The following is a 22,772-nucleotide window of genomic DNA, read 5'->3' as shown; positions in this document are numbered from 1 at the left end:
TGGGGGGGGAGCACAGCAGAGGGAGAGAGAGTCAGGGTGGGGAGAGGGAAAGGCAGCCCGTGTCTTGAAGCAAAGATGTCAGAGAGCACCTGGCTAGCAGGCCTTGAAGAGCGTGCAGGAGGGGGGGTCTCTGCGTGGGAGCTTAGGGGGCACCCCTACCCCTTCAGGTCGCTGGCAGGACTGCATAGACCTGGGGTGTTTATTTTCAGGTTAGACACTGCTCCAGCTGGGATCAGACAGTTCCTCTCTGCGCATTGGGATGAGATTGAGCGTATCCTCCTGGTCTCGGGGCACAGATGCCCCCAGCAGTGCTTCTGGGTCTTTGGGCATATCGGCACTGGGACCCCCTCTCCCTTTGCCCTGCAGTATGTTTCAGTGTTGCGGGCAGACTGCCAAGCATCGTAGCTGCGGGGTGCAGCCTTCTCCCAGGATCTCTCAGCCCCGGTGCATCAAGTGCCCACCACACAGCTGGGCCTTGGGGCACAGACCCCCACAGCCCAGGCTGCCTTACAGGAGGATGTCCGTGGGCAGCATTTACTTTTGTGAGGACTTCAAGCTTGGGCTCAATTATCCTAATGGGCCAAAGCCCACGTTTGCTGTTCTCAGTAATGGCTCTGTGAATGCCTTGGGTCTTTGTTTTCATCACTGGTGACTCAGCCAACAAGCAATTTCTATTCATCTATCAAGGACAACATAAGTACAAGAAAATATGAGGCTTGTGCGTATTTACTCCCCCTAGGGAAGAATGCAGGATTCTACCCAAGTTCGCGCTGCCCTTGGGCTCCAAGTGAAGTGCCAGCGCGCCAGGGGCTCCCAGTGCCAAGTTCCCTGGGTGAACCACCCAGGGCCAGACTGACTGCTGCTCATCACAAGAGTCTGGTACAGCTTTCCCCACTGCACCCGCTCGCAGAGACGTGGGGCATGTCCAGAACAACGGCAGGGGGAGGTACTGGGCCCGATGGCAGTAGAGGGCACCGAGTTGCACCAAACTGCTTTGGCGAATCACCGTCATTAGAGGAGAGTGTAATTAAGCTCAGGGCCAGCCGCACAGGCTCTCGATCTTGTAGCTCTCACTAGAGCCAGCCAGTTCCCAAGCTGCTTTGTGCTCGTTTCAGCCCGACCTAGGCAGCCTCTTGTACGAGGCCTCTGCTTTTGTGCTGTGGGTGAGCTGATTGCTTGACACAGGTGTTATGACTCTTGTAGATTGAACACAGCCTGTGCCAATTTACCTACATTCAGCAAATATCCCGGTAGCCTGCAGTGACTGTGGTATTGCTACAATCTCCAGCAGTACCCCCATGGCTATGTCAGTGTTCGCTTTCTCTTGAGCGGTGATTGCCTGTTTGTTCCTGAAGCGTGTGTGGGGTAGGGGGACGGAATAGCGCGAGGTGCTGAGGTTGCACTTGCTAAACTGATTTTGCGCGCGATAACGAGTTAAATGAAGGGTGAAGCCGGGTTAGCAAATGCTTCCTGGCTGTTCCAGCTCTGTGTTCACGCCGAGCTGGCTGCAAGGTGTTGCTGTAGCGGGGCGTGAGAGGTTTGCATAGCTCGAGACAAAGCTGTGGAATAAAGTGCAGCCCCTAGACCCTGCTCCATTGTGCTCGCTAGCATGTCCACAGCACCTGTTTTTTCCCACTAGACCGGCAATAATGCTCTTATATCCTGGCCCTGCTCCAATCCAGGTAATTACATTTCCCCCTTATCTTCCAGAATCCCTGGGGTTTTCTATAGGGCTCCATTCTTCTTGGTATCCATGGCCTGCCCTCCGCTGCTGGGCGCTGTTGCTGCACAATGCTGAGCTGTTGCGTGCCACCCCAGAGGAGGCTGCATAGTAGTGGGGAAGCGGGGGATGCTTTCTCCATGCACTGTTTGCAAAATGCATTGCTGGTACGGAGGGCGTTGCAAGCAACCAGCAAACCTGTGGCCGAGAGAGCCTGCTGCCTGTTTGAGACCCGATGCATCTTCTGCAAGGAAACTTGGGGTTGGTGAGGGGAGAACAGACTTGATAATTTAATAAGTCTTCTCCATCTCTAAGATTAATTAACATCTGCAGAGCATTTTGAAGAGGTAAAGTGCTGTATAAGTGCTAGGCAGCACAAGATCCTCTGGTACTAAATCATCCTAATGTACCATTCGAAGCAAGGCAGCTCTGATTAATTTAAAAGGCTTATTTAGTGCTTCATTGGGTAGAATTTCAGGCCCCTTGGTCTGGCAGGGGTGAAGCTGAGGCCCAGTCCGGCACCCACCGGCTTGGACCGTGGGCTGTGCCAGAATGAGATGCCAGGGCCTCTTGGGACTGAGGGGCTATTTGCTCAGCCAGCAGAAGTCCATGTGTGGGGAGGGTCTTTTCTTGCAGAAAGCCTCATTTTGTGGTTCCAACCTTCAGGCAACCTCTGTTTTTCCCGTGTGTCGTTCCTCAGTTCCTCGGTCGCTGCCTCCCCCTTGCTGGAGGGAGCTGGGCTCTGCCCAGCTTTTCTCCAAATTCAACTAGACGGACTCCTGAGACGGTCAGTTGTTCTCCCATCTCGCGAGGGAAGTCCAAGAGATTGCCCAGCTCCTGGAGGGATCTGTTCCCCATTTTTGGGGAGTAGAACTAATGCCGTCTGGGGGGAAGAGCATCGTGGGGGGTGGGCAAACCTAACTGGCAGCACTGTGGCCACCGTGACCACCAGGATTTGGGCCCAGGCATGTGCTTCCCATCCCGGTGTATGAGGAGCACTCTCGTGATCGGGTGGACTGTGAGCCCAGGGTGGGGAGATCGAGATGACCTGACGGGCCAGTGTCAACGCGGCGCACGAGAATCGAAGCGCGGGGAGGCAGGAGCTCCTAACCTCCCTGCCAGCCACGGGGCTCCCGTGCTGCTGCACGTGTAATCAAAGGGACTTGTTGATCGCTCAGCTACCCAGCGTTTTTCTACACCCCCCCCCCCCCGACTGTCTGGTCCCTGGAGTTTGTGGCTGCCCCCTTTGAAGATCGACATAATTAGGCTCAACGTGCGGGAGGAGGAGGAGGCATAGGCGGGCGGTGGGGAAACGCAGCTAAGGAGCAAATGCAAGGAGGGGAAAAAAGGGGAAGAAATTAAAGTATCACAGAACCGTTTTGCTGGCTGGTTAGGCAGCATCACAAGCCCCTTGGCATCCTTTCTTGTGGCTCTGCCTGGGAAAAGGGCTGAGAATCGAACGGGAATCTTTTCCTTCCTTGTCTGCTTCTGCAGGATAGGCCTGGCTTCTTTTCTTCCCGGGGACACTCCAGTGCCTGTCTTTATCCACCGGGCTCTGTTGCCCAAGCCAAGAACTTCTGTGGGAGAAAACAGAAGACGCCGGCTGCGGGTGTTAATCCCGCAATGTGCTCTCTGCAATTTGTGTATGCGATCAGACTGAATCTGTTATTTGGGGAGCGAGGAGAAGAAAAACATCCTTTCCTTTCCCGTGCTCCTCTATGGAGGGAGTTTGTTAGCTCTTGGGGCATTGGCAAGGATCAAAGACTTTGGATTGTCTAAACGACCTGGCACTTGGAGCCAGTATCCTGCCATCTTTTCATCTTTCCTCGCTCTGTTTTCTGCTTGTACTGTTGGCCTCTGGCGGTGCTGTTTGCAAATCACGCTGGAGAAGCACTCGCGGAGACCGTGCGGTCCAGTGGAGAGAGAACAGAACAGAGAGTTTCTGTCCCTGATCTGCTGCTGGATTTCGGGCAAGCCGCTTCTCCTTTCTCTCCCCCCGGCTTCCAGCACTGCCCTGCCTCTTTAAAATGTTCTGAGATAGGGATGGAAAATTTCAACAGGACAACATGGTTAGGCTCTTACAGCAACCAGCTGCAGAAACAAAGCGACCCTGGCCGATCCCCGGCCTGCTTCGTGGAGCTCGGGCTCTGGTAGGGGGGCTGGAAAAAGCTCTCAATGTTCAGATGAATGCACCCAAGTGTCCCTGTGGTCCTGCGCCACGAAGCAGCACAGATCTGCCTACTGCAGAACTGCTGCTTGGAGGAGTCTGGGAACGTCGGCCAGCTGCAAGCTTGCAAAAGCCGTTGCTTTCTCCCTTCCTTGTCCCTTTTATTAGACATCGGTGTGTCTGGCTGCGTCCAGGGCTTGGCAGATGTATGGCCGTGCGTTTGAAGGTGCGCTAGAATTGCAGATCTGAGTGCTGCCTTTTATCTCCGTTGGATACCTGCAGTGCTGTCGTTCTGTTAGCTCCAGCCTGTTCCTTTAGCTGGAAAAAATGTATTTAAAAATGCATTGCAATTCCCCTTGAGGGGTGGGGAATGTGTGTTTTAAAAATTGAGGGAAAGCAATAGCTGTGAACTGCAGAGAGGCTGGGAGACCTCAGCATGTGCCATGTTTGCCTCTTGGTAGCTCCTGTCTTCACACCCACTCTGTCTAATCCGGCATGCTCGCCTGCTCCAGATGTTGTTGGCTGGTTTGGGATGTTCCTCACTCGCGTCAGATGAGCAGCTGGGGGGATGCGACGGTACGGTCCTCTGGCTTGCTGCTCCTTGCTAATCTGGTGCCCTTTCTTTCCTTGTTCCCGCAGATCCCCCAGATAAGCTATGCCTCCACCGCCCCCGACCTGAGCGACAACAGTCGGTACGACTTCTTCTCCCGTGTTGTCCCCTCCGACACCTACCAAGCCCAGGCCATGGTGGACATTGTCAAGGCGCTCAAGTGGAATTACGTCTCCACCTTAGCCTCTGAGGGAAGCTATGGCGAGAGCGGGGTGGAGGCCTTCATCCAGAAGTGCAGAGAGGATGGTGAGTAAGCGCTCTGCTGAGATACGGCCCATGGGGTAGGAATGATGTGCGCGACTGCAAAGGACCAGGGCAAAACGCAGCTTGATTGCTCAAGAAGAATGGAGCTCATGGTTTTGGGGGCAGGGGTGCTAGGGAGCAGGGTTAAGTTCTTGCATCTCTCTTGGCATTAGTTTAAATTTGGGCCATTATGGGTGGGACTGATGGGAATTAGGGGTACAACACAGGCCGATCTCTGCGTGGGTAGGTGGCTTTAGTCCTGTAGCTCAGATGGCAGGACCTTGTGTCTGGAAGGGACTCGCCCGCCATCTCCCTTCATGTCGGAGGAATCCATCCTTCTTGAAATGCCACATAAATGAGGGCTGGAGTCTCTTTGGCTAATTTGGATAGGAAATGATGACCTAGGGAAGGAGCGGGCTGGTTTTAGGATGGATTTTGATCTCCCTGATGAAGGTGGGGCAGGGAACACTTTGCCCCTCCCTCAAAAAAGACTTGTGATTTTGGTTTTCCCATTCTGCCTAGGCCTGAAACGGAAGCTGTTGGTGATTTTTCGTGAGGGAGCATGGAAGAGATGGGGAGGGAGACGAGGGCGTTCCCTGAGCCGTATGCAGCAGTAGAAATTAGGCAGGGGGCCATAGAGGTCTCCTTTGCGTTACGGGACTCAGCTGACTCCTGAGGTGTAACATCCCCTCCAGCTCTGTCCATGTCTGTAGTAATGTGACTGAGCTCACGCTGTGATTTTCTCTGGGGGTAGCCCTTAAGGCCCTCTGCCTGTTGCAGACACGGTTGCAGTCCAGGGGCGCTTGGGTCTGCGTGTCGGGCAGAGCAGGGGTCACACCAGAAGGAGCCACCCATATTCCATATAACAGGACACGGCCTGTGATGGCGGGAGGAAACGTGTGTATAATAGGACAGATCCTAGTGCCCCTCCCGGCTCAGGCAAACATTTCCACAGCTGCCTGTGCTCCAGGTTGGGCTCCCTGGGGGTTTTGTCCCTGCCTGTGGATGTGCTGTCTTCCCAGTGACTGGGAAGCAAAACCTCAGCTGCTCTGTCTATACCTGTTGCTAAAAATGCATTATGTGCTCATTACAACGTGCACCGTACAGTCATTAGGGTGGCTTGCCCAGTGCCAGCCTTGGGAGCACACCTGAGACTCAGTTCCTGAGAGCCAACTGGCAACCGCATGACATTTTTTGGCATGTGGGGTGTACAGGACAGGCACCAGCAGGCAGGGTTTGGTTCCTGGGATTGCTGTGAAAACAATATAGATATCTTCCTCCTCCTCCTCCTCTCTCTGTCTGAGCTAAATCCCTGACTAGGCTCCTTTTCACCCTCCCAGCCTCCGGATTTCCCTCTCTGCTTATAGCATCATAGAAAATGAGGGTGGGAAGGGACCTCAGGAGGTCACATCTAGTCCCAGCCCCTGCTCCGAGCAGGACCAGCCCCAACTACATCATCCCAGCCAAGGCTTTGTCTAGCCAGGTCTTAAAAACCTCCAAGGATGGAGAGTCCACAGCCTCTCTGGGTAACCTATTCCAGTGCTTTCCTACCCGCCTAGTGAGAGTTTTGCCTGATATCCAACCTAAACTTCCCTTGCTGCAGCTTGAGCCCATTGCTCCTTGTCCTGTCATCTGCCCCCACTGAGAACAGCCCAGCTCCATCCTCTTCGCAGCCCCCCTGCAGGGAGTTGAAGGCTGCTGTTAAATCCCCTCCCAGGATTTCTCTTCTCCAGGCTAAGCCCAGTTCCCTCACCTCTCCTCGGAAGTCATGCAGCACACCAGCCATGTTGTAATTGCTTCTTCTGGAGGGCCACAGAGTGGCCAAATGCTACCCGTCAGGAATACCGTGCAGGTATAATCCCACTATAAATCTCGGTTCGCCTGTTCTAATTGTGCGCTTGAGGCTGAAACCATTATTGCAAGTCCGTGGAGGTTTCTGTGGGATGCCATGTTGGCTTGCGTAGCCTCCGTGAGATGAATCAGGAAGTGTATAAAACCCTAGCAGCCCACAGGGGAGGAAACCATACAGGCTGGGTCTGAAGACACCATGGCCTCCTGGGATGAGGCGTGGGACTTGGCACCCACATTCCTTGAGTCCTTTGCTTCCCGCACGGGATCAGAGCACCCTGGCCTTAAGGGAAGGGCCTCTTTCCTAGGGCGGGAGGCCTATTTGGTCATTCAGGCCCTGCTGAGAGAACCAGAAGGGCTCCTGGGCTCACATAGCCCCTTTGCAAGGGGAAGAGGGGTTGATTTCAGTCTCCTATTTAGTTATTCCTGAGTTTTGCCCCCTTGTATAGAGACACCCAGTCCCAGCTTGGAGGCCTGAAGCCTTGCAAGGGGGCAACAGGGTAAGCCGGTTCCCATTCTCTCGGTCCCGTCTTGCGCGTTTTTTCCCCAAGTCATCCCTGCGCTGGTGCACCAGCCAGTAGGGGAGGCAAAGCCCCTCTATGTGGGAGCTGATGGGAGCAGGCCCAGCTCTTGGCACTGGTTGGGGTAGCATTGAGGGGAGTCCTCGACGGTGTGAGACTGCCTAAAGCCAGGTCTGGCTATGTCTTCTCCAGCCCCAACACCTCTCCTGCTCCCACGGGCGGGCATGGTTGCCTTTTTAGCAGGTATTTCCCCTGCAGGCAGCCTTGGGCTGGTTTGTGGCCACTTGGGAGCCCATTTTGTGGCCAACAGAGCCCATTTTGTGGGGCAGACTGGCACTCCCCATTGGGCCCCTGCCTTCCTTCCAGCCACAGCCCTGGTACCCAAGTGGCCTTGTGCACAGTGGTTGTGATACAAATAGCTCACCCCTTGCAGCAGTGCCCAGCTACTAAATGGAGTTTGATGTTTTGAATGGCTTTAGCTGCAGGACACGAGAGGCAAGGGGGAAAAGGGAGTGGGAGGAAAGCATAGGAAGTGGAGGGTGGGAGAAGAAAAAAAAAGCCGCTCTCCAAATTGAAATCTGAAGCGAAGGCCCGTAGACTGCTGCTGACGGCCCCCTCTGCAGCCTAATTCTTCTGAAAGATTAAAGATGTCTTTGGCCATATATCGTATTGATTCATTCGCTGAAGTATAAATCATCCCTGGGCTGGCCGGCAATGTGTGGCTAGAGCTGGAGTTAAAAAAGAAAAACCAACAACAAAAAACCCCCTGATTCTGTACCAACGATGAACCAGGCGCGACATAAATTTTGCGTCCTCGATTAAGAGACTCTCTCGCTCTGTCTGTGGGCCCCTTCTGTGCTAGCTGCATTGCCCTTTGTGTCTGATGGCCAATGGGATGGGTAACCCAACGGTGAGGAGGGTGGTTAGGGTCTCTGTCCTGGGGAGAATATCCCCGCAAAAGGAATAGCCTCTCAAGGGATCTTCTGGTTGTGAAGCCACTTCTGTGCCTGTGCCAGAGAAGTCCTACACTGGAAAACAGGGTCGCCGAGGCTCCTTTAACGAGTCTGAGCCCTGCATTTTCAGTGGCCACATTGAATAGCCCTCCATCCCCATAGCAGCTGTTCGGGTCTGTTCTCTCCTCACCTGTCCACGTGGCTGCGGGGTCATGGCAAGGATGGCCTGCGGAGCTGTACGGGCTTTGCCCAGTGACAAACCGGCCTTTTTCCCCAGCTTTCTTCGTGCTTCAGTCGAAGCAAACTTCTATGGCCTGAGATGTTAATCTCCATGACAACAGAGACCTTCCTCCCTGCTCTCCATTTAGCCTGGACTCGGAGCAGAGTTGCCTGACGGGGATACGCCATCCAGACGGCTCCATCCTTCCAGGAAGGTGGCCCGCACGGTTGGGCTCCCATGGCTGGACCTGGCAGGAAACGCCCGTGGAGACGATGCAAGAGAGCAAAGCAAGCCCATGAGCTGGGTTGGCAAACCTTGATGTGTCCCTCCATGTACAGTGGAGCAAGGTCTCTGCTGAATAGAAGAGGGACGCTTTAGTGAGGCGACCCGATACCCAGAGGCCTTGCGGCTCTCTCTGTCGTGCCGCCGCACAGCCTGTACGTGCCACCACCCTGAGTCCTGTGCTGAACTGGCATCGAGTGGGTGCTTGATTCTGTGCCGTGCCAGTCCACCGGGCACCATTTTTTATCTTCCCTGGGGAAAGACACAAGAGTTACAGGCAGTGGTGTTGTCCCACTGCCGTGGAGCTCATGGATTCGTAGACTTTTTTGTTTTTTTAAAGCTGGAAGGCACAGTTGTGATCTCTGACCTTGACCAGAGATCCACACAGGCGCTCACTGCCGCCACGTCTTGCCTGATCTCTGGAGGGTGACACTAGTTTCGTGGTTTTAAAGTGATCGGGTTTGTTCTAGAGTGCTCCGGTATCCCCCGCTGAAATATCTAGAGGGACACCTTTTGAACCCCTCATAAGAAATCTCTCTTTCAAAATGGGGGTTGATGATATGCCTGGAATGAAACGCAGCTGAGGATGTGTTTTTTGTGGTGGGGAAGCTGAGGCACGGAGCGGTATCAGTCTGTCGTGGGAAAGTCAGGTGCAGAAGACAGGGTCTCTTCCTGGGACCCAAGTGATGACCCAAGCAAGCCCTCTCTTGGAAATGACTTCTGCTTCTTGGGGTGCAGACCATCTTCTGTTTGCAGTTTGTACAGCAGCTGGCATGACTCCTTAGGTGCTAGTTGTTGGACCTCCAGCCTCGGTCTGCCGCTTGGACCTGGGTGCAACACCCGTGTGAACCAGCTTAGCTTGAAAGCAAGGATGTCTCTTCATTAGGCTATCACAATTGATCAGGTTGCAGGAATCCCACAGAAGGAGAAACGGGAACACTTATTCCAAAGATACCCAGCCTTGCTTCAAGCCTTTCATTCTTCAGTTTACATCTCAAGGTTTGTATTTTTGCTGACAAGGGCACGCCTATTTTAGAGCTGCAATCACGGTGGCGGTCACAAATATAGTTTGCTTAGCGTAGCGGTTATTATAGCAGAGCTGTGCAAGCTTTGCCCCTCTGCCTTGGTACGTCTGGTGTGTGCGAGATCTTACCTTCTTCTTTTGTCTGGTTCAACAGCTTTTGACTTGTTCAGGCTCCCAGCCGCGTGGCCTACTCATTCTGCCTCGCATTAGCTTGACACGAACTGACACTGGTGCACTACAAACAATTCATCATAGTGCGGGGAGTCGCACTGTGTCTCTGTGGGGCCCGTTCTACCCGGATATGTGCCCTGTGCAGCTCCACTAATGCGGCATGAGTTGGTAAATAACATTTTGAGATGAAATATAAGTGATCATGAGCTCAGGAACAGCAAGGGGCAGCCCTGCTGGTGACTGAATGTCAGCAGTCCGTAGCAGTCTCTGAGCCAGAGTCTGCTGGCTTTTCTGGTCCATTACTACCCATTCCCGTTGAGTAAGTAGCTATAAATCCCCCTTTCTCTGTGCAAGGAGAATTGGTATACATTGACTTAATTGTGGACCAACTAAGGAGCCCGTTCCAGCCTCTCCCGAGCAGCCTGGAGCCGGGCGCCTTCCAGAAGAAAAGACTTTTACAAATACTTGCAGGTTTTAACAGAAAATGAAGTTGGCACTGTTGCTTGGTTCACCTAGTTCAGGAGAATTATCCCCGAGGGCAGGTGCTTTAACTTGTCTATAGACTTTGGACAGCCGAAAATTCTGTGCTCAGCAAAACTCTTTGCAAGGATTTGTCAGGTTTCCGAAAGCTTTCTGCTGACTGGAGCCGTAGGCCGCTTAGAAAGGATTACTGCTGTTGGGAGCCAGGGGAAGGAGCCCTGGAGACATATGGGGGACTTGAAGGCAGGGCCGGACACAGGCATGGGCGAACTGGACGGCTGCCTGGGGCCCGGACAGAAAAGGGGCCCAAAAATGTTTTTTTTTTTTTTTTTGGACAATTTATTATTATCTCTGGCCTGATACCAAAAGTTCACCTGGGGCTGCCAGGAGTCTAGGTACGGTGCTAGTTGAAGGCAGAGCACCAGGACAGGGGCGCAGCTACGGCCGTGGAGATGAGGTGCTCACGGCTCCTGGAGTCCTCCCCTGTCCCGGCTGGAGGGAATATCCTGGGAGCAGGGATGAGGGGGGCAGATGAGCACCTACTCCAGCCCCAGGCTCTCTCAGGAGGAATCACTACTGCTAAGAGCAGATGTGGTATCGTGTTTACAAACTTCTGGCCTCTGTACCGCTGCAGAGCTCTGTTCTAGCAGCTGTAGGGACTGGTACAAGAGCACTGGCAGCTTGCAGCTACCCCAGTCCCAGTCTTGGCCAGGGATGACTGGGTAGGCGCTTGGAGCTTTGTGCCAGGAAATGGTGGAGGAGGGCTGGCTGCAAGGGGAGAGCAGCACGGCCCATTCCTGCTCTACATTTTTCTGGCGCTTCTGCAGCACGATCCAAGCAGAGAGCGAGCGAGAGACAGGAACCAAAGAGTGGTTTCTGAGGCAGTTAGAGTCCTACCGTGCACAGGCTGCTGTCTATTACTAATTTAACTGTATCTGAATGGCACATTAAGTTCTGGCAAGATCTGTGGGATACCAGCCTATCTAGTGCTAGTCAAACTGTGTTACGGCCTTATAAATGGATAAAGGGAATAAAAACTTCCAAGTGACGAGCTTCTAATCAAAGCCCTATAAATAGGAACAGCGTTAATTCTATGTCTCTGCAGCACCGGGGCTCTGAGAACGGGCTGTGCTTTTAATATGCAGAGAAGTCTGTCTGGGGATTCGACCCGGAATCTCTGCTCTTCAGGATTTTAACTTGAAAAGCAGAATATTTTCATGGCTCTGCAGTTTTATGTGCGCTCATGTGTACTTTGGAACAGGCAGGCTTGGCTGTTCGGGGCTGCAGTGGGGTTGTCGCTGTGCTGCAGAAGGCGTGTTTTGTGCGGGTGCCCTTGTGTCTGTGCACGTGTGTACTTTTTGCCATGTGGGTATGTTGATGGTTGGCAGCTGTGTGTGTGTGTCTGGTGACTGTACCCCTATGTGTGTGTGTGTGTGTGTGTGTGTGTAGCTGGCGTGTCTATCCTTGGGTTTATGCATGCATGAGGCGTGTGCACTCAAGTGTGGCTGAGCATGTGTATTGAGCACGTGTGTGTGACTGCACGTGCCTGCTCATGTGGACATGCATAGCCCTATAGACATAAGTAAGCAGATGTACAGTTGAGATCTCGTACGACGTACCAGCAGAGCCCTGAGAGCTGACCAACGTGGATCTGCGACCCCAGGCACGCATGAGAGAATCCCTCTGTGTACACGCTTGCGTGCGTGCCCATGAGAGTGTGGGTGTGCTTTTGTGCCCATTGTGGGTAGGGAGGGAGGCTGTGTTGCTTGCGTGGGTATGTGTTTTTATTGCTCTGTTAACAGCTTCCCTGCTAGCCCTACTGGGGTTTGTACATGCGGAGCCGCGGCCCCATCTGGATGGTAATGATAACGTGACTCATGTGGCAACAAGAGAAGTAAAGGGGAAAGCGACCTTTTTTGTCGTCGTTGTCACTTTGCATTATCTCTTGCATGGATTTAGCCCCCAAATGGAGAGCTCTTTGCTGCCTGACTGGTATAAGCAGGTTCAAACGCTTGCCCTGGAGCCCATCAGTGAATCGTCTGTCCTGCTGGTGAAGGGGATAGAAATATAAGACCTGCCATAGCAGGTGAGAATGCCCTTCTGTCAAGCTCAGGCCCGGCCTCCTGTACCAGTCTGATACCCCCCCCCCCCACCTCCCCAGTGATGGGCTGAGTGTAAGGACTTTATCCTATAGGCAAGGAGCAGCTGGATGGCAGCGTGGCTGTGCAGGCCTGTTGCTCAGGAGCATTCGCCTGGCACAGTGACTCTTTAGTGAGTGTAGAGCTCTGCTTCTAAGACTCAGCATGAAAATGTTTCCACAGGTCTGAGGGGGAGTTATTTCATAGATGCATAGATGTTAGGGTCGGAAGGGACTTCAATAGGTCATCGAGGCTGACCCCCTGCCCTGGGCAGGAAAGGGCGCAGGGATCGGATGACTGCAGCTAGGTGCTTGTCCAGTCTCCTCTTGAAGACCCCCAGGGTAGGGGAGAGCACCTCTTCATGGGCAGAAAGGAGGGGCCTTCAGTTCACCTTGTTTGCCTCCTGCATGCTGCTGTCCAGAAAGCTTTGCCCATCTACTTCTAGACCAAGCCCGGCAATTTGTATCTGACCCAAGCATTTCCCCACAGGCATTCAATCTTGACCTTTCCTGGGCACTCGGCTGCAGTGGCTACCCAGCCATCCTCACCGGTAGCAATCTCTTGCTGTTTGCATTTGCCTGGCTTTCAACCATGGCTTTATTTTTCCTCCCTCTTTTTCACTTCTCCCTTTCTCCAGTTGGCTAAAGAGCCCTTTAGGACCTAGTGTTTTCTTCCCATGAAGGTACTTTACACTATAATTAATTCACCACTCAATTTTCTTTTTGAGAAGCTAAACAGATCAAGCCTCTTGCTGTCAAGCATATTTTTTTCCTCCTGCCCTCAGGTAATTTTTGTGGCTCTTTTTTTGCACCCTTTGTAGTGTTTCAATAACCTTTTCAAAATGTGGATACAAGAGCTGTATGCAGGGTTCCAGTGGTGGTCTCACCAGTGCCGGCTGCATGCAGAAATCACCTCCCTCCTCCTCTTCAACCCTTTTTGACATCCCAGAATTGCATTAGCCTTTTTTTTCATCAGCTGTGTCCTGGGAGCTGAAGGTTGACAGCAAGTGACCCCCTACATCCTTTCCAGTCGCTGCTTTTTCAAGATGTTGCCCCCTGTTCTGCAGGTGTGGCCCAAAGGCCTTGTTCATGAGGGTGGACTGGATGTTTGGCCGTATAAGAAAGCAGACTGTTGTCTTCCCACTAGCCTGAGTTGCTAGCTAGATTGATTCCTCATAGCTGGGTACCTCTGCTCTGGGCTGGGTTCTTGGTGTGTTAGAGAAGGGGAATATCTTGAAATAAAAATGTGCCGAATTTCAGTGGGAGCTGCTGGGGCGTGCTCATCTTCTTGGACTGACAAGCTAGGAAGGTTTGTGGACTCCATGCAAATCCTGCCCAGGTTGGCTGGGGTCTCAAGGGCCTCCACTTAGAAAGTTTCCAGAAGCTGGTGCCCATTAATTAATTGCTCGCCTGCCTTCAAGGACTCTGTGATCCAAGACTGTATCGGTCCCAGACACCAGATCTTAGTTTGTTTGCTGGAGTCGGGAGAGGACTGAGGTGTGGCAGGGGAAATGGCGCCTCTAATAGACTGAGGTTATAATGTAGTCAGGACTGATTGATTTGCCAGGTCCTTGCATTGTTCTCGGAGGAGTGGGGGCTGCTGGGGGAGGATGGGGAAAAAGAGGGGATCTGCTAGACGAGAGTATTGTTTGAGGTTCCCCTTCAAGTCTCGTGGCATCGGACCCTTCCCATTCCACCCATATACGTCCTACCCAGGTCCTCTTCAGGATGACTCCTCTTTGGCAAGGGAGGCCATGGGAGGGTCGCTAAAAGTAGCTGGTATTTGAGTATTCACCTCTTCACCAGCCTCCTCCAGCCGTCATCCCCAGGGAATCCTGGCAGTCCTTTGAGCACTGCCGGTCTCCCCTGGGCCATGCTGACCCTACAAAAGCCCTGTCGGCTCTAATGCCAGGTCAGCAGAGCAGGAGGAAGGCTCAGGCATCCAGGTTTAGGCTGGATGGTGGGAGGAAACATTGCAGAGGTAAATCCAGATCACACCTGCCTCCTGAAAAAGGTCTCTGGCCTTTTTCCCACAGCAATTAGTGCTGGCCATGGTTTGGAGGCAGGAGATTTGGTGTGACTGTACCAAGGATAAATGGCCACAGGTCTGCTTCAGTATGGCCAACCATACGTTTTCATTGCTGTCCCTGTGGAAGGACTCTGGAATGAACATCAGTCAGTAGTGGAAGAAATTTAAGGGACCAAGTTACGTGCCTCTCCTTGCCTCACAGCCCTCTTTCAACTCTCCAGAAGCAGGAGATCACACAACCCCCAAACAACCGTGCTCCCACGAAGCAGAGGAGGAGGGGGGAATGCTGGCCCTGATGTGAGCTGGCATGTGATCAACTGAAATGTCATTATTATTAGACATGCTGAGGTTCACCCGTGGTGCAATTCATCCCCGGGCCAGGGAACCAGACAGGTCTGTGTGTCACTGAGTTCTGGGATGAAAGAGGTCCTGTCCACTTGTGCCAATGAGGAATCTGGCTTGATGTTGAGTGCTGATGTGAGACGGGCAGGAGCTATGCTGAGAGGCAGTGCACTGGGGGAGGCCGCTGAGAGCCTCTTGAAAGGGGAACATCTTCTTCCTGAGGAGCCTGGCTGCAAAACTAGTTCTGCTTGCCCCCTATCCCAATAGGGAAGCCTGGACGAAGAGCAGAAAAATGACTGACCCAAGGACAAACGGCGAACCAGTAGCAGAGGGAGGACTAACACCCTGGAATCCTGATTCCCCTTGGGTTACACTTTACGCTAGGATGCAGATAGCCACTTACAGTCGTGCTGTGAGCACAGTGTGCTTGTGGTTTAAAACACTGGCGATTACCACAGATTCGCATAACTGGCCAGTTAGTGGCACAGCTGAGTAATTACAGAGCAAACGAATGTACTTAGAGCCCAAACACACGTATTAATCAAGGATGGCGGAAGGACCCTAATTTGTTTATACAGTTAACCTTTCGATTCAGTGCATTGGTGATGGTTTAGTTATCAAGAGAGCATAATTACACTGTAATTGCAACATAACGGCAGTGTAATTACAGTCCCTGTATTATCAGGAGTAATCTCGCTTCCTTAACAGAAACACAGCCTGTATAATACAGAGCTATAATATATTACAGAGACATGACTGCAGTATTGTGTAGAGGGACCTGAGGTAGCTTTAAACTAGCTAGCTTGGAGACCAGGAGTCATCTAGCTACAGCAGCTCAGAGCTCAGTGCAGACTAATTATTCTTCCATCCGTGACTGCAGTACAGGCGTACCCTGTGAGTTACACACTCGCCGTGGTGAGCTGTTACTCAATGAGCAATGCTACTGATGGGTTTACGGTTTGCCCCATAGTTACAGGTGGAGCAATAAGGCGATATATGAAGATGCACGTGCATCAGGGGGTTGATGGCCAAGTGGCCTGGGATGTCTGACTAGCCCTGAGATGGCAATCTGATTGCCCTCTTGGGTCCACCTCTTTGGAAGGGCCTGGCCCGCGGAGTGGGGAACCACAGTTTTAGAAGAGGTGTGCTGTGTGCTGCGCTCTTGATGGTCTGATCCTGTTTGGATGCGTTTAGGGGTCTGAGTTGTTCTGCATATTTGGCTGCTGGTCCCAGTACATAGGGTGGGGTTTCAAAAAGCTCTTGGGCCACCTGTTTCCATGGAAGCCATTAATTGGAAAGCTTTCACTGACGGAAATGAGTGCTTCTGCTAATCCCACCTGTGATGTGGATTGTACAGGATTTTAAAAGGGAAAATGGGTTGGGCCTTGATTCTTCTTTCTCTCACACTAGTATAAATTTGAAGTGGCTCAGTTGAAACCCAGTGAATTATACCAGTGTAAAACCTACTAAACAAAAGAAGCTGCAGACCCATTATTTTATAACAACTTATGTATATGCACCAGATTCTCATGTATATGCAGACCTCTGTGCATCATAATGGCAGTGTAAAGGGGCCTGTAATTTATTCCTTCTCCCAGGTCCTTTCATGCTGTCAAGTGGAGCAAAGGAGCCTTTCTATAGAAGAATGCAGTGCAGATCTATCTATTAACAATGTTTTGAGTCACAGATTCCACATAAGAGCCGCTTGCATCAGGATAGTACATCTCAGAGAGCAGAGCTGGCCTGCTTTCCTAGAAAGCTGCATGTTGACTGCACAGGCAATGTCAGAACTTCCTGGTGTCTCTCTCAGCAAAATATTTAAAGCAAAGGTCCCAAATTTGGTGTGCCTTTTTCTTTGCACTGCGCGTGTGGATGTGTGTGCATGCCACCTCCTCCATAACACAGCTGTGCTCCAGTTCTTTATGCCAGTTCCAAGCCTTCGGAGTAAATTTTTATTTACATACTGCAATAATGTTCATTATGGTAGCTGCCAGTTAGCATTCAGGCTCTTTTCTTTCGGCTGCATTACCAGGTTGACCTTCAATTACAGTATTTGCCAAAATCTCATATTACTGCTTTGCATTTACAGTGCGAAATGTTCCTGCTTGGGGCAGAAACTCATCTCTCTGCTAAGAGGCTGAGAAGAATTTCCCCTGCGGGTAGGTTATTCCATGAGTGTTCAATGCAGGGTTTCTTGTACCTGCCTCTGATGCAGATGCTCTCGACGCTGCCAGAGAGGGGGCACTGGATTACATGGACCATAGCCTCAGATCATAGTATTATAGAGTTGGAGGGGACCTCGGGGATCATCTAGTCCAGCCCTTATGAATGGCACATGAGAAGTGACGGCCCTACTGGGTCGGACCAGTGGTCCACCTAGGCCAGTATTCTGCCTCTGACCGTGGCAGAAGTGGATGCTACATAGAGGGAGAGCATTGAACAGGATATCTGTAGAGCAGGGCCAGGCCATTTTACCTACCCCTGCTCTAAAGCCATCTATTTCCTATTCAGTACCCTCCCTCCCATCCACCATTATCAGTTTAGAGAAAGGAGAGGAGATGCCTCCAGCCATTCTGTTCAGCAGCCATCAACAGATCTATCCTCCAGGAATTTATCCAGTCCCCTTTTGAACCTGGCTGTACGATCTGCCTCCACCACCTCCTGTGGCCATGAATTCCCCACGTTTAACTATGTGCTGTGTAAAAAAAGTAATGGTCATTGCTGTAAGCCCGTTATGGCCATTAAAAATGTTTCCATTTACCCACTGTTGCCACCAGGGTCATGCCGTACCATCATTACTTGCTGTACTGAGAAGAGAACGTAACAAAGGCATCTCACTGGTAGGGCAAAGTAACTGTTTGCAAATGTTGAATTTTTGAACGTCTCTTCTTGGGTGAGTTGCATATAATGAGAGCATGTAGGGTCTGTGTGGGAACAGATGAGTATCTGAAGAGCACCGTCTGTTGGCATGTAAATATAGGGGATGTTAGATTGTTTATAAGTCTGTAGTTGCAGGAAAGGAGATGAATACTGAAAAGGGCTTGCACGCAGCCCTCGCGCTAAAATGAACGGGATCCGAGTGCCTCGCAGAGGCAGGGGTTATTATTCCTGCTTGGTTAGCTAAAGCGTGGAGATGGAAGAGTACCACCTACAGCTACATCCTGGAAACTGGGACATGGGATTCCCGGTGCCTCCTTCCACACCCATTGGGAGCTGCACGTGGTCTCAGGGGTTTTTAGCCATTGCCTCAGTTGTTCTAGATGGGCAGAGGACCCAAGGCTTCCCGCAGTCCTGGAAGATCTGTAAATGTGCGCTTGAGCTGGTATCTTTGCGGTCTGTCACCAGGTGCATTGAGATGAAATATTAGATTTATATTTACGAAATTTCCCTGGCGTGCAGCACCTGTTATGCAATGCCTTCAAAACTGCAGCTCTGTATTTTGCGGAGAGGGTAATATTTCCAGCCACATGCAAGACTTCTTAGTCATCTGTCTGGATCAATTTCACCTTGTCATTTTTCTCCCTCCGTATTGTTTTCTCCTTCGCTGGGTTTTCTATATTTTTAGTTAAGAGGCTGATATATATTTGTGATGCATTTGTTCATTACGATGTGACATTCATGTCTATCTATTTCCGTTTTGGCTGGGTTCATTACTTTTGCTTGCTGCGTTGGAATGTCACACGCACAAAAGTGACTTGCCTAACAGGATTGTAGAGAAAGTTTGGATGCTATTACGTGCGCGTTTCTATGGCTTAAAGTCTTGGGGCATAAACAAGCTGGGAGTTTAATTGCCTGCCTGACTTGTGCATGCATATTGGGAAATTTGCTAATCATGGTTATTTCCACACACTGCTACTGTGACTCTGTGTGCAATCTAGGTGCGTGATAACTTGTTTGCTTTTTCTCCTGCAGTTGCAGCTCTGATTTAGTTAAAGATCAAGCCATTACAGTGTAGTTAATAGGGGGAAGGGGGGCATATATAAACAGCACCGTCTTCCTGTTTGAGCTACAATACCTCTATGAGGGTCGGGGCGCCACTGTGCTGTGTTACGCATATGTCTGAGAAAGGACTCTGGTTGCTCCAAAGAGTTTGCAAATTAAATAGATGAGATGGATACGAGGGCGAGAGGGAAAGAAAGACAGAGAGATGAGAAATGACTTGCTAAGGGGCATTTGGCTGGTCTGGAACAGAGCTGGCCCTAGAGCCCAGGTCTTCTAGAGCATCATTTCAGTTCTCTGTTCACTAGACCTTGTTGTCTTGCTTCATTTCTTTTTCTTATAGGCATTGTCTTTCCAGTTGGAATCTGCAGATATTTGTGAACAAGCTTTCTGAAGCCTCTGGTTCATAATTCACAATCGGATAACTGGGGCCTAGGTGTTAGATTAGCAGACTAACTGGATATGCACCCATAGCTAGATTATCAGCGGCGCCTTATGAGGGAGAAAGACCGCGGTGCTTTTTCAGATACCAGCCTGAGATTGTGGCACTAGCAGTAAGAAGGATTATGTTTGAATTTGTAAACTAAGCAAATTAGATCTGGGAACCAATGGAAGGGAATGGATTTAGAGTTGTGCAATGTTTATTTTTTCAGCATCTCGTTTCAGAGTAGAAATGCTGGAGCTTCGTGACTGTTGCAGAGCCAGCGCCTGCGTCTATTCAGCTGGACTCTCAAATGAATTCACTTCCCCTATATTATTTATGCCCCTTTGGTGTTTGCTCCCTAAGAGCATGTACACAGTCTGTCTCCTTCAGGGGACAATGCTTGGCGGAAAAAAGAAGTATGCTAAGCAGTCATTTTACAGATGTGGATTAAGAGCCACAGAGCAGTGACATGAATTTGTCCCGAGTCACGCAGAAGACCACTGTCAGAAATAGGAATGAGGTCCCTGGGTCTACTGGCTCCCAGCCGAGTGCCTTCTTTGGTAGACCATGCAGCTGTCTCTGATTTATATTAAAAGCAGCCTTTCTTCATTGCACATGGCAGCTCATCACAGCATTATGGAAATACACATGAGAGAGGTTGCTCATGTACCATGAGGACGACGCTCGGTGCAAAGCCACAAGGCAGATAGCAAAGCAAACAAATCTCTCCCTCCTGGTTTTTTCTGTTTGGTTTTTGTTTTAATTACGCTCCCAGTTTGATTTGTGCCTTTGAATCATCGCATCAAGAGTAACTCAGGAATTCATCATCAAGTTGACTTTTAAGGGTGTTTTTGCTGTGCAGCCACAGCTGTGAAATCTCCATCTCCCTAATCACAGACGTGTGGAGGTTTGCTCCAAAAGATAAGCCGTGTCAAGATTAACGCCCCCCCCCCCCAAAAAAAAACAAAACAAAACCCAACAACAACCAAACAAACACCCTGACCTTGGCACGCTGTCTCCTGTAATCCTAGCACAGTGCTAATAAAAATAATAACGGCAGCTGTAGATCTGGTAGACAGGACAGCAGAGCTGAACGTGGAGGTGACGGAGAGCAGGAGAAGTTGTCTGCCCTCCCCCCACCGACCCCCCTGGGACCTACCCAAGGGTGCCCAAAAGGGCCCTCCTTTGCCCAAAAGGGCCCTCCTTTGCCAGCCCAAGTTTTCCCGGCCCATCAGCAAAGCGAGTTGGAATTAGCCTGTGCGGCCTCCAGCCCTGTGACGAAAGCGAGGTTGTTATTAGCAGTAATGCATGGGAGAAGCAGAGAGGGGTGGAGCAGATGGTCCCCTTTCATCTCCAAGGATCGCAGTTCTTGTGCAGTCAGCACTCAATTACTGAGTCTCGCTGGAGGACTGTTATTTGCTGCAGGCGCCGTGGTGCTCCAGCTGAATCCTCTGATTCAGCACCCGGGACGGAGCTGCAGTTTTTTGGCGCGACGCTGTTCAGACGCTGCAAGGGGCTGAGCGCCCTCTGCTCCCCGAGCCTGATCCACGGTGGACAGGCTCCTGCTGAATTTCCGGCTCCCCAAGTGAAGCCAGCTGGGGGTGCGTTAGCCCCCAGCAGGATAAGGCCCATGCAGCAATGCCTCGGAGGCCGGGGAACCAGTAGCACTTATACAGTAAAGATTTCCCAGTAGCAAGCTGGGAGCGGTCAGAGGTCAGTGCTGGGTCCGCAGGGGACGTCGACCCAGTCTAGGTGAGGGCACCGTGGACATCCTGCTGCCAGGGTCTTGTAGAAAAGTGTCACTGCCCTTTCATTGTCTTTCCCTCTCTCGCTGCCTACTACACTTCAGGTTTGCTGCTTCCTCCGTCTCTCTTTCTCTCTCCAAAGGCAGCCACGGCGGAGCATATTAACAGGAGAAATGCTTAGTGAGATATACGAGCATGTTGTAGCATCTTAACCTTTCTGGTGTTTCTCCCTTGGCCCCTGTCGTTCCATCCCCATGCCCATAAATTAGCGTGAGCTCTCGCTGGCATGCAGCACCTGCTCATCTTAATGGCTCTGTGCTAAAAGGCAGCTTCACCTTGGCTCGTGCGTGATGAAGGCCAGTATATAACAGGCTAATTGGAAATTACCTTAACCTGCGCCACATGGGAAGTGTTGGAGAGAGGAAGGGTGCTGCATATTTAACGTGGTGGCTTGTTGTCTCAGCCTGGAATTATTACTATAATAAGACTCAGTAGGCAAAAGTCATCACTTGCTTTGGCCCTGATCCAGAGGCCTTTGACATCCATGGAAAGACTGCCATTGACTTTAGTGGGCTTTGAATCAAGCCCCTTTCAGCCAGGAAGCACTCAGCAGGGACTTGCACAAGACTTTGCCTGAGTAAGTGCCCTTGGGTTTGGCTTTGGTGGCTTTGGATGAGTCTGTTCTGCATGGGAATCAACCCTGTAGTGTGTGCGTGAGCCCCAGTGTCCTGTCCCAGCATGTGCTTGGCCTTGGATGCATGCTTTGCAGGGTCACTGCTGCTTTCATGGTGTCAGATGCCTAGGTGGGAAGGTGGAGCGGACTCTTTGCGGGCTGTTACCTGGAATATGGAAGCCACAAGCGTGGCTGAGAAGGCCAGAAAGTGGCTATTGTAGTTATCTGCTCTATTGGCCATGGGACTTTCCTGCCTGAGCTCGAGCAGGGCATTTGGGGAGAGTACGGTTGCCCTGCAGAGCATCTTGCTGTCTGAGACCTGCACCGCTTAGCAGTCTGAATGAAAAGTTCATCTGCCAAGCCAACCTGCTCCAAGCCATCGTGCCGGGGAGGACTGTTGTCTTGGCACTACCGGAGCGAGAGAATTGGGTATTGGGGCTCCAGGCTTTCATGGCCCGCTTGGCTTCGCTTCTGCTGGGCTGGGAGCTTTTGAGTCTGGAGTGTTTTTAAAAACCTGGCCCTTTTTCAGGTGCCTACCCAGGAGCTGAGCTCTTCCGAGCCTCCAGCCCCATCTGCAGGTGCTGAATGCTTCAAAATCCAACCTTATCTCATTCCCTGCCTCAGTTTCCCTAGGGATAAAACAGGGCGAATGGTTTCTGGATTCACAGGGGGTGGGTGAGCATATGTGTTCAAAGTGCTTTGAGGTTGATAAAGGAAAGATGCCAGTGCTGGACCCCCATGATCCTTCCTTGCAGAGAGATCTCTCCGTGGTGCCTGCTGGTTTCAGAAGCAGCTGACATCCAGATCTGCCTCTGCCCTACGGAGGCATTGTCCTCCTGGTCTTCCCTTCCCTTGTCCCCATGCCTCATTTGTCCAGGCCGATGTGTCCTGCCCACAGTAAGGTTATTTAGTGTCCCAAACCCAGGCCCCACAGACTTCTGGAGCTGAACTTCCCAGGTCTTTCCCTCGTGGGCTCACGGGCTCCATTTGCTTATTAAATGTGGTCATGGCAGAAGGTCCTTTGGCAGCACCTGGGTCCCCGTTCCTGGCGCTTCAGAGCTGGCAAGCAGGACTGTGCTCCTTTTGCAAGCTCTATGACTATGAAGGTGCTATCCGGTGCGGAAGACGGCTGGTTACACCAAGCCATCGGCTTCTTCCTTTACAGCTGCGGAGGGAGTGTGCCGCTTCCCTTTATGATCTCACAAAAGCCAAGCCAGAGCATGCTGGCAGATAAAGGTCACGCT

At 51.5% G+C, this 22,772-nt stretch overlaps 1 protein-coding gene across 1 annotated transcript in view; it reads left to right on the top strand.

Moving 5' to 3' along the window:
• The window catches only part of GRM4 (glutamate metabotropic receptor 4), a 171,646-nt gene that overhangs the window by 35,478 nt on the left and 113,396 nt on the right, over positions 1–22,772 (top strand). The window contains exon 2 of the mRNA XM_019546715.1: positions 4,527–4,743. Coding sequence (XP_019402260.1) covers positions 4,527–4,743 — 217 coding nt within the window. The remainder of the gene's footprint in view (positions 1–4,526; positions 4,744–22,772) is intronic.

This window comes from Crocodylus porosus, unplaced genomic scaffold, assembly GCF_001723895.1.
Source record: "Crocodylus porosus isolate Cpor-Errol unplaced genomic scaffold, CroPor_comp1, whole genome shotgun sequence".
Taxonomy (NCBI): Eukaryota; Metazoa; Chordata; order Crocodylia; family Crocodylidae; genus Crocodylus; species Crocodylus porosus.
The sequence above is the reverse complement of the archived record's forward strand: the minus strand, read 5'-3'. Positions and strand labels throughout refer to the sequence as shown.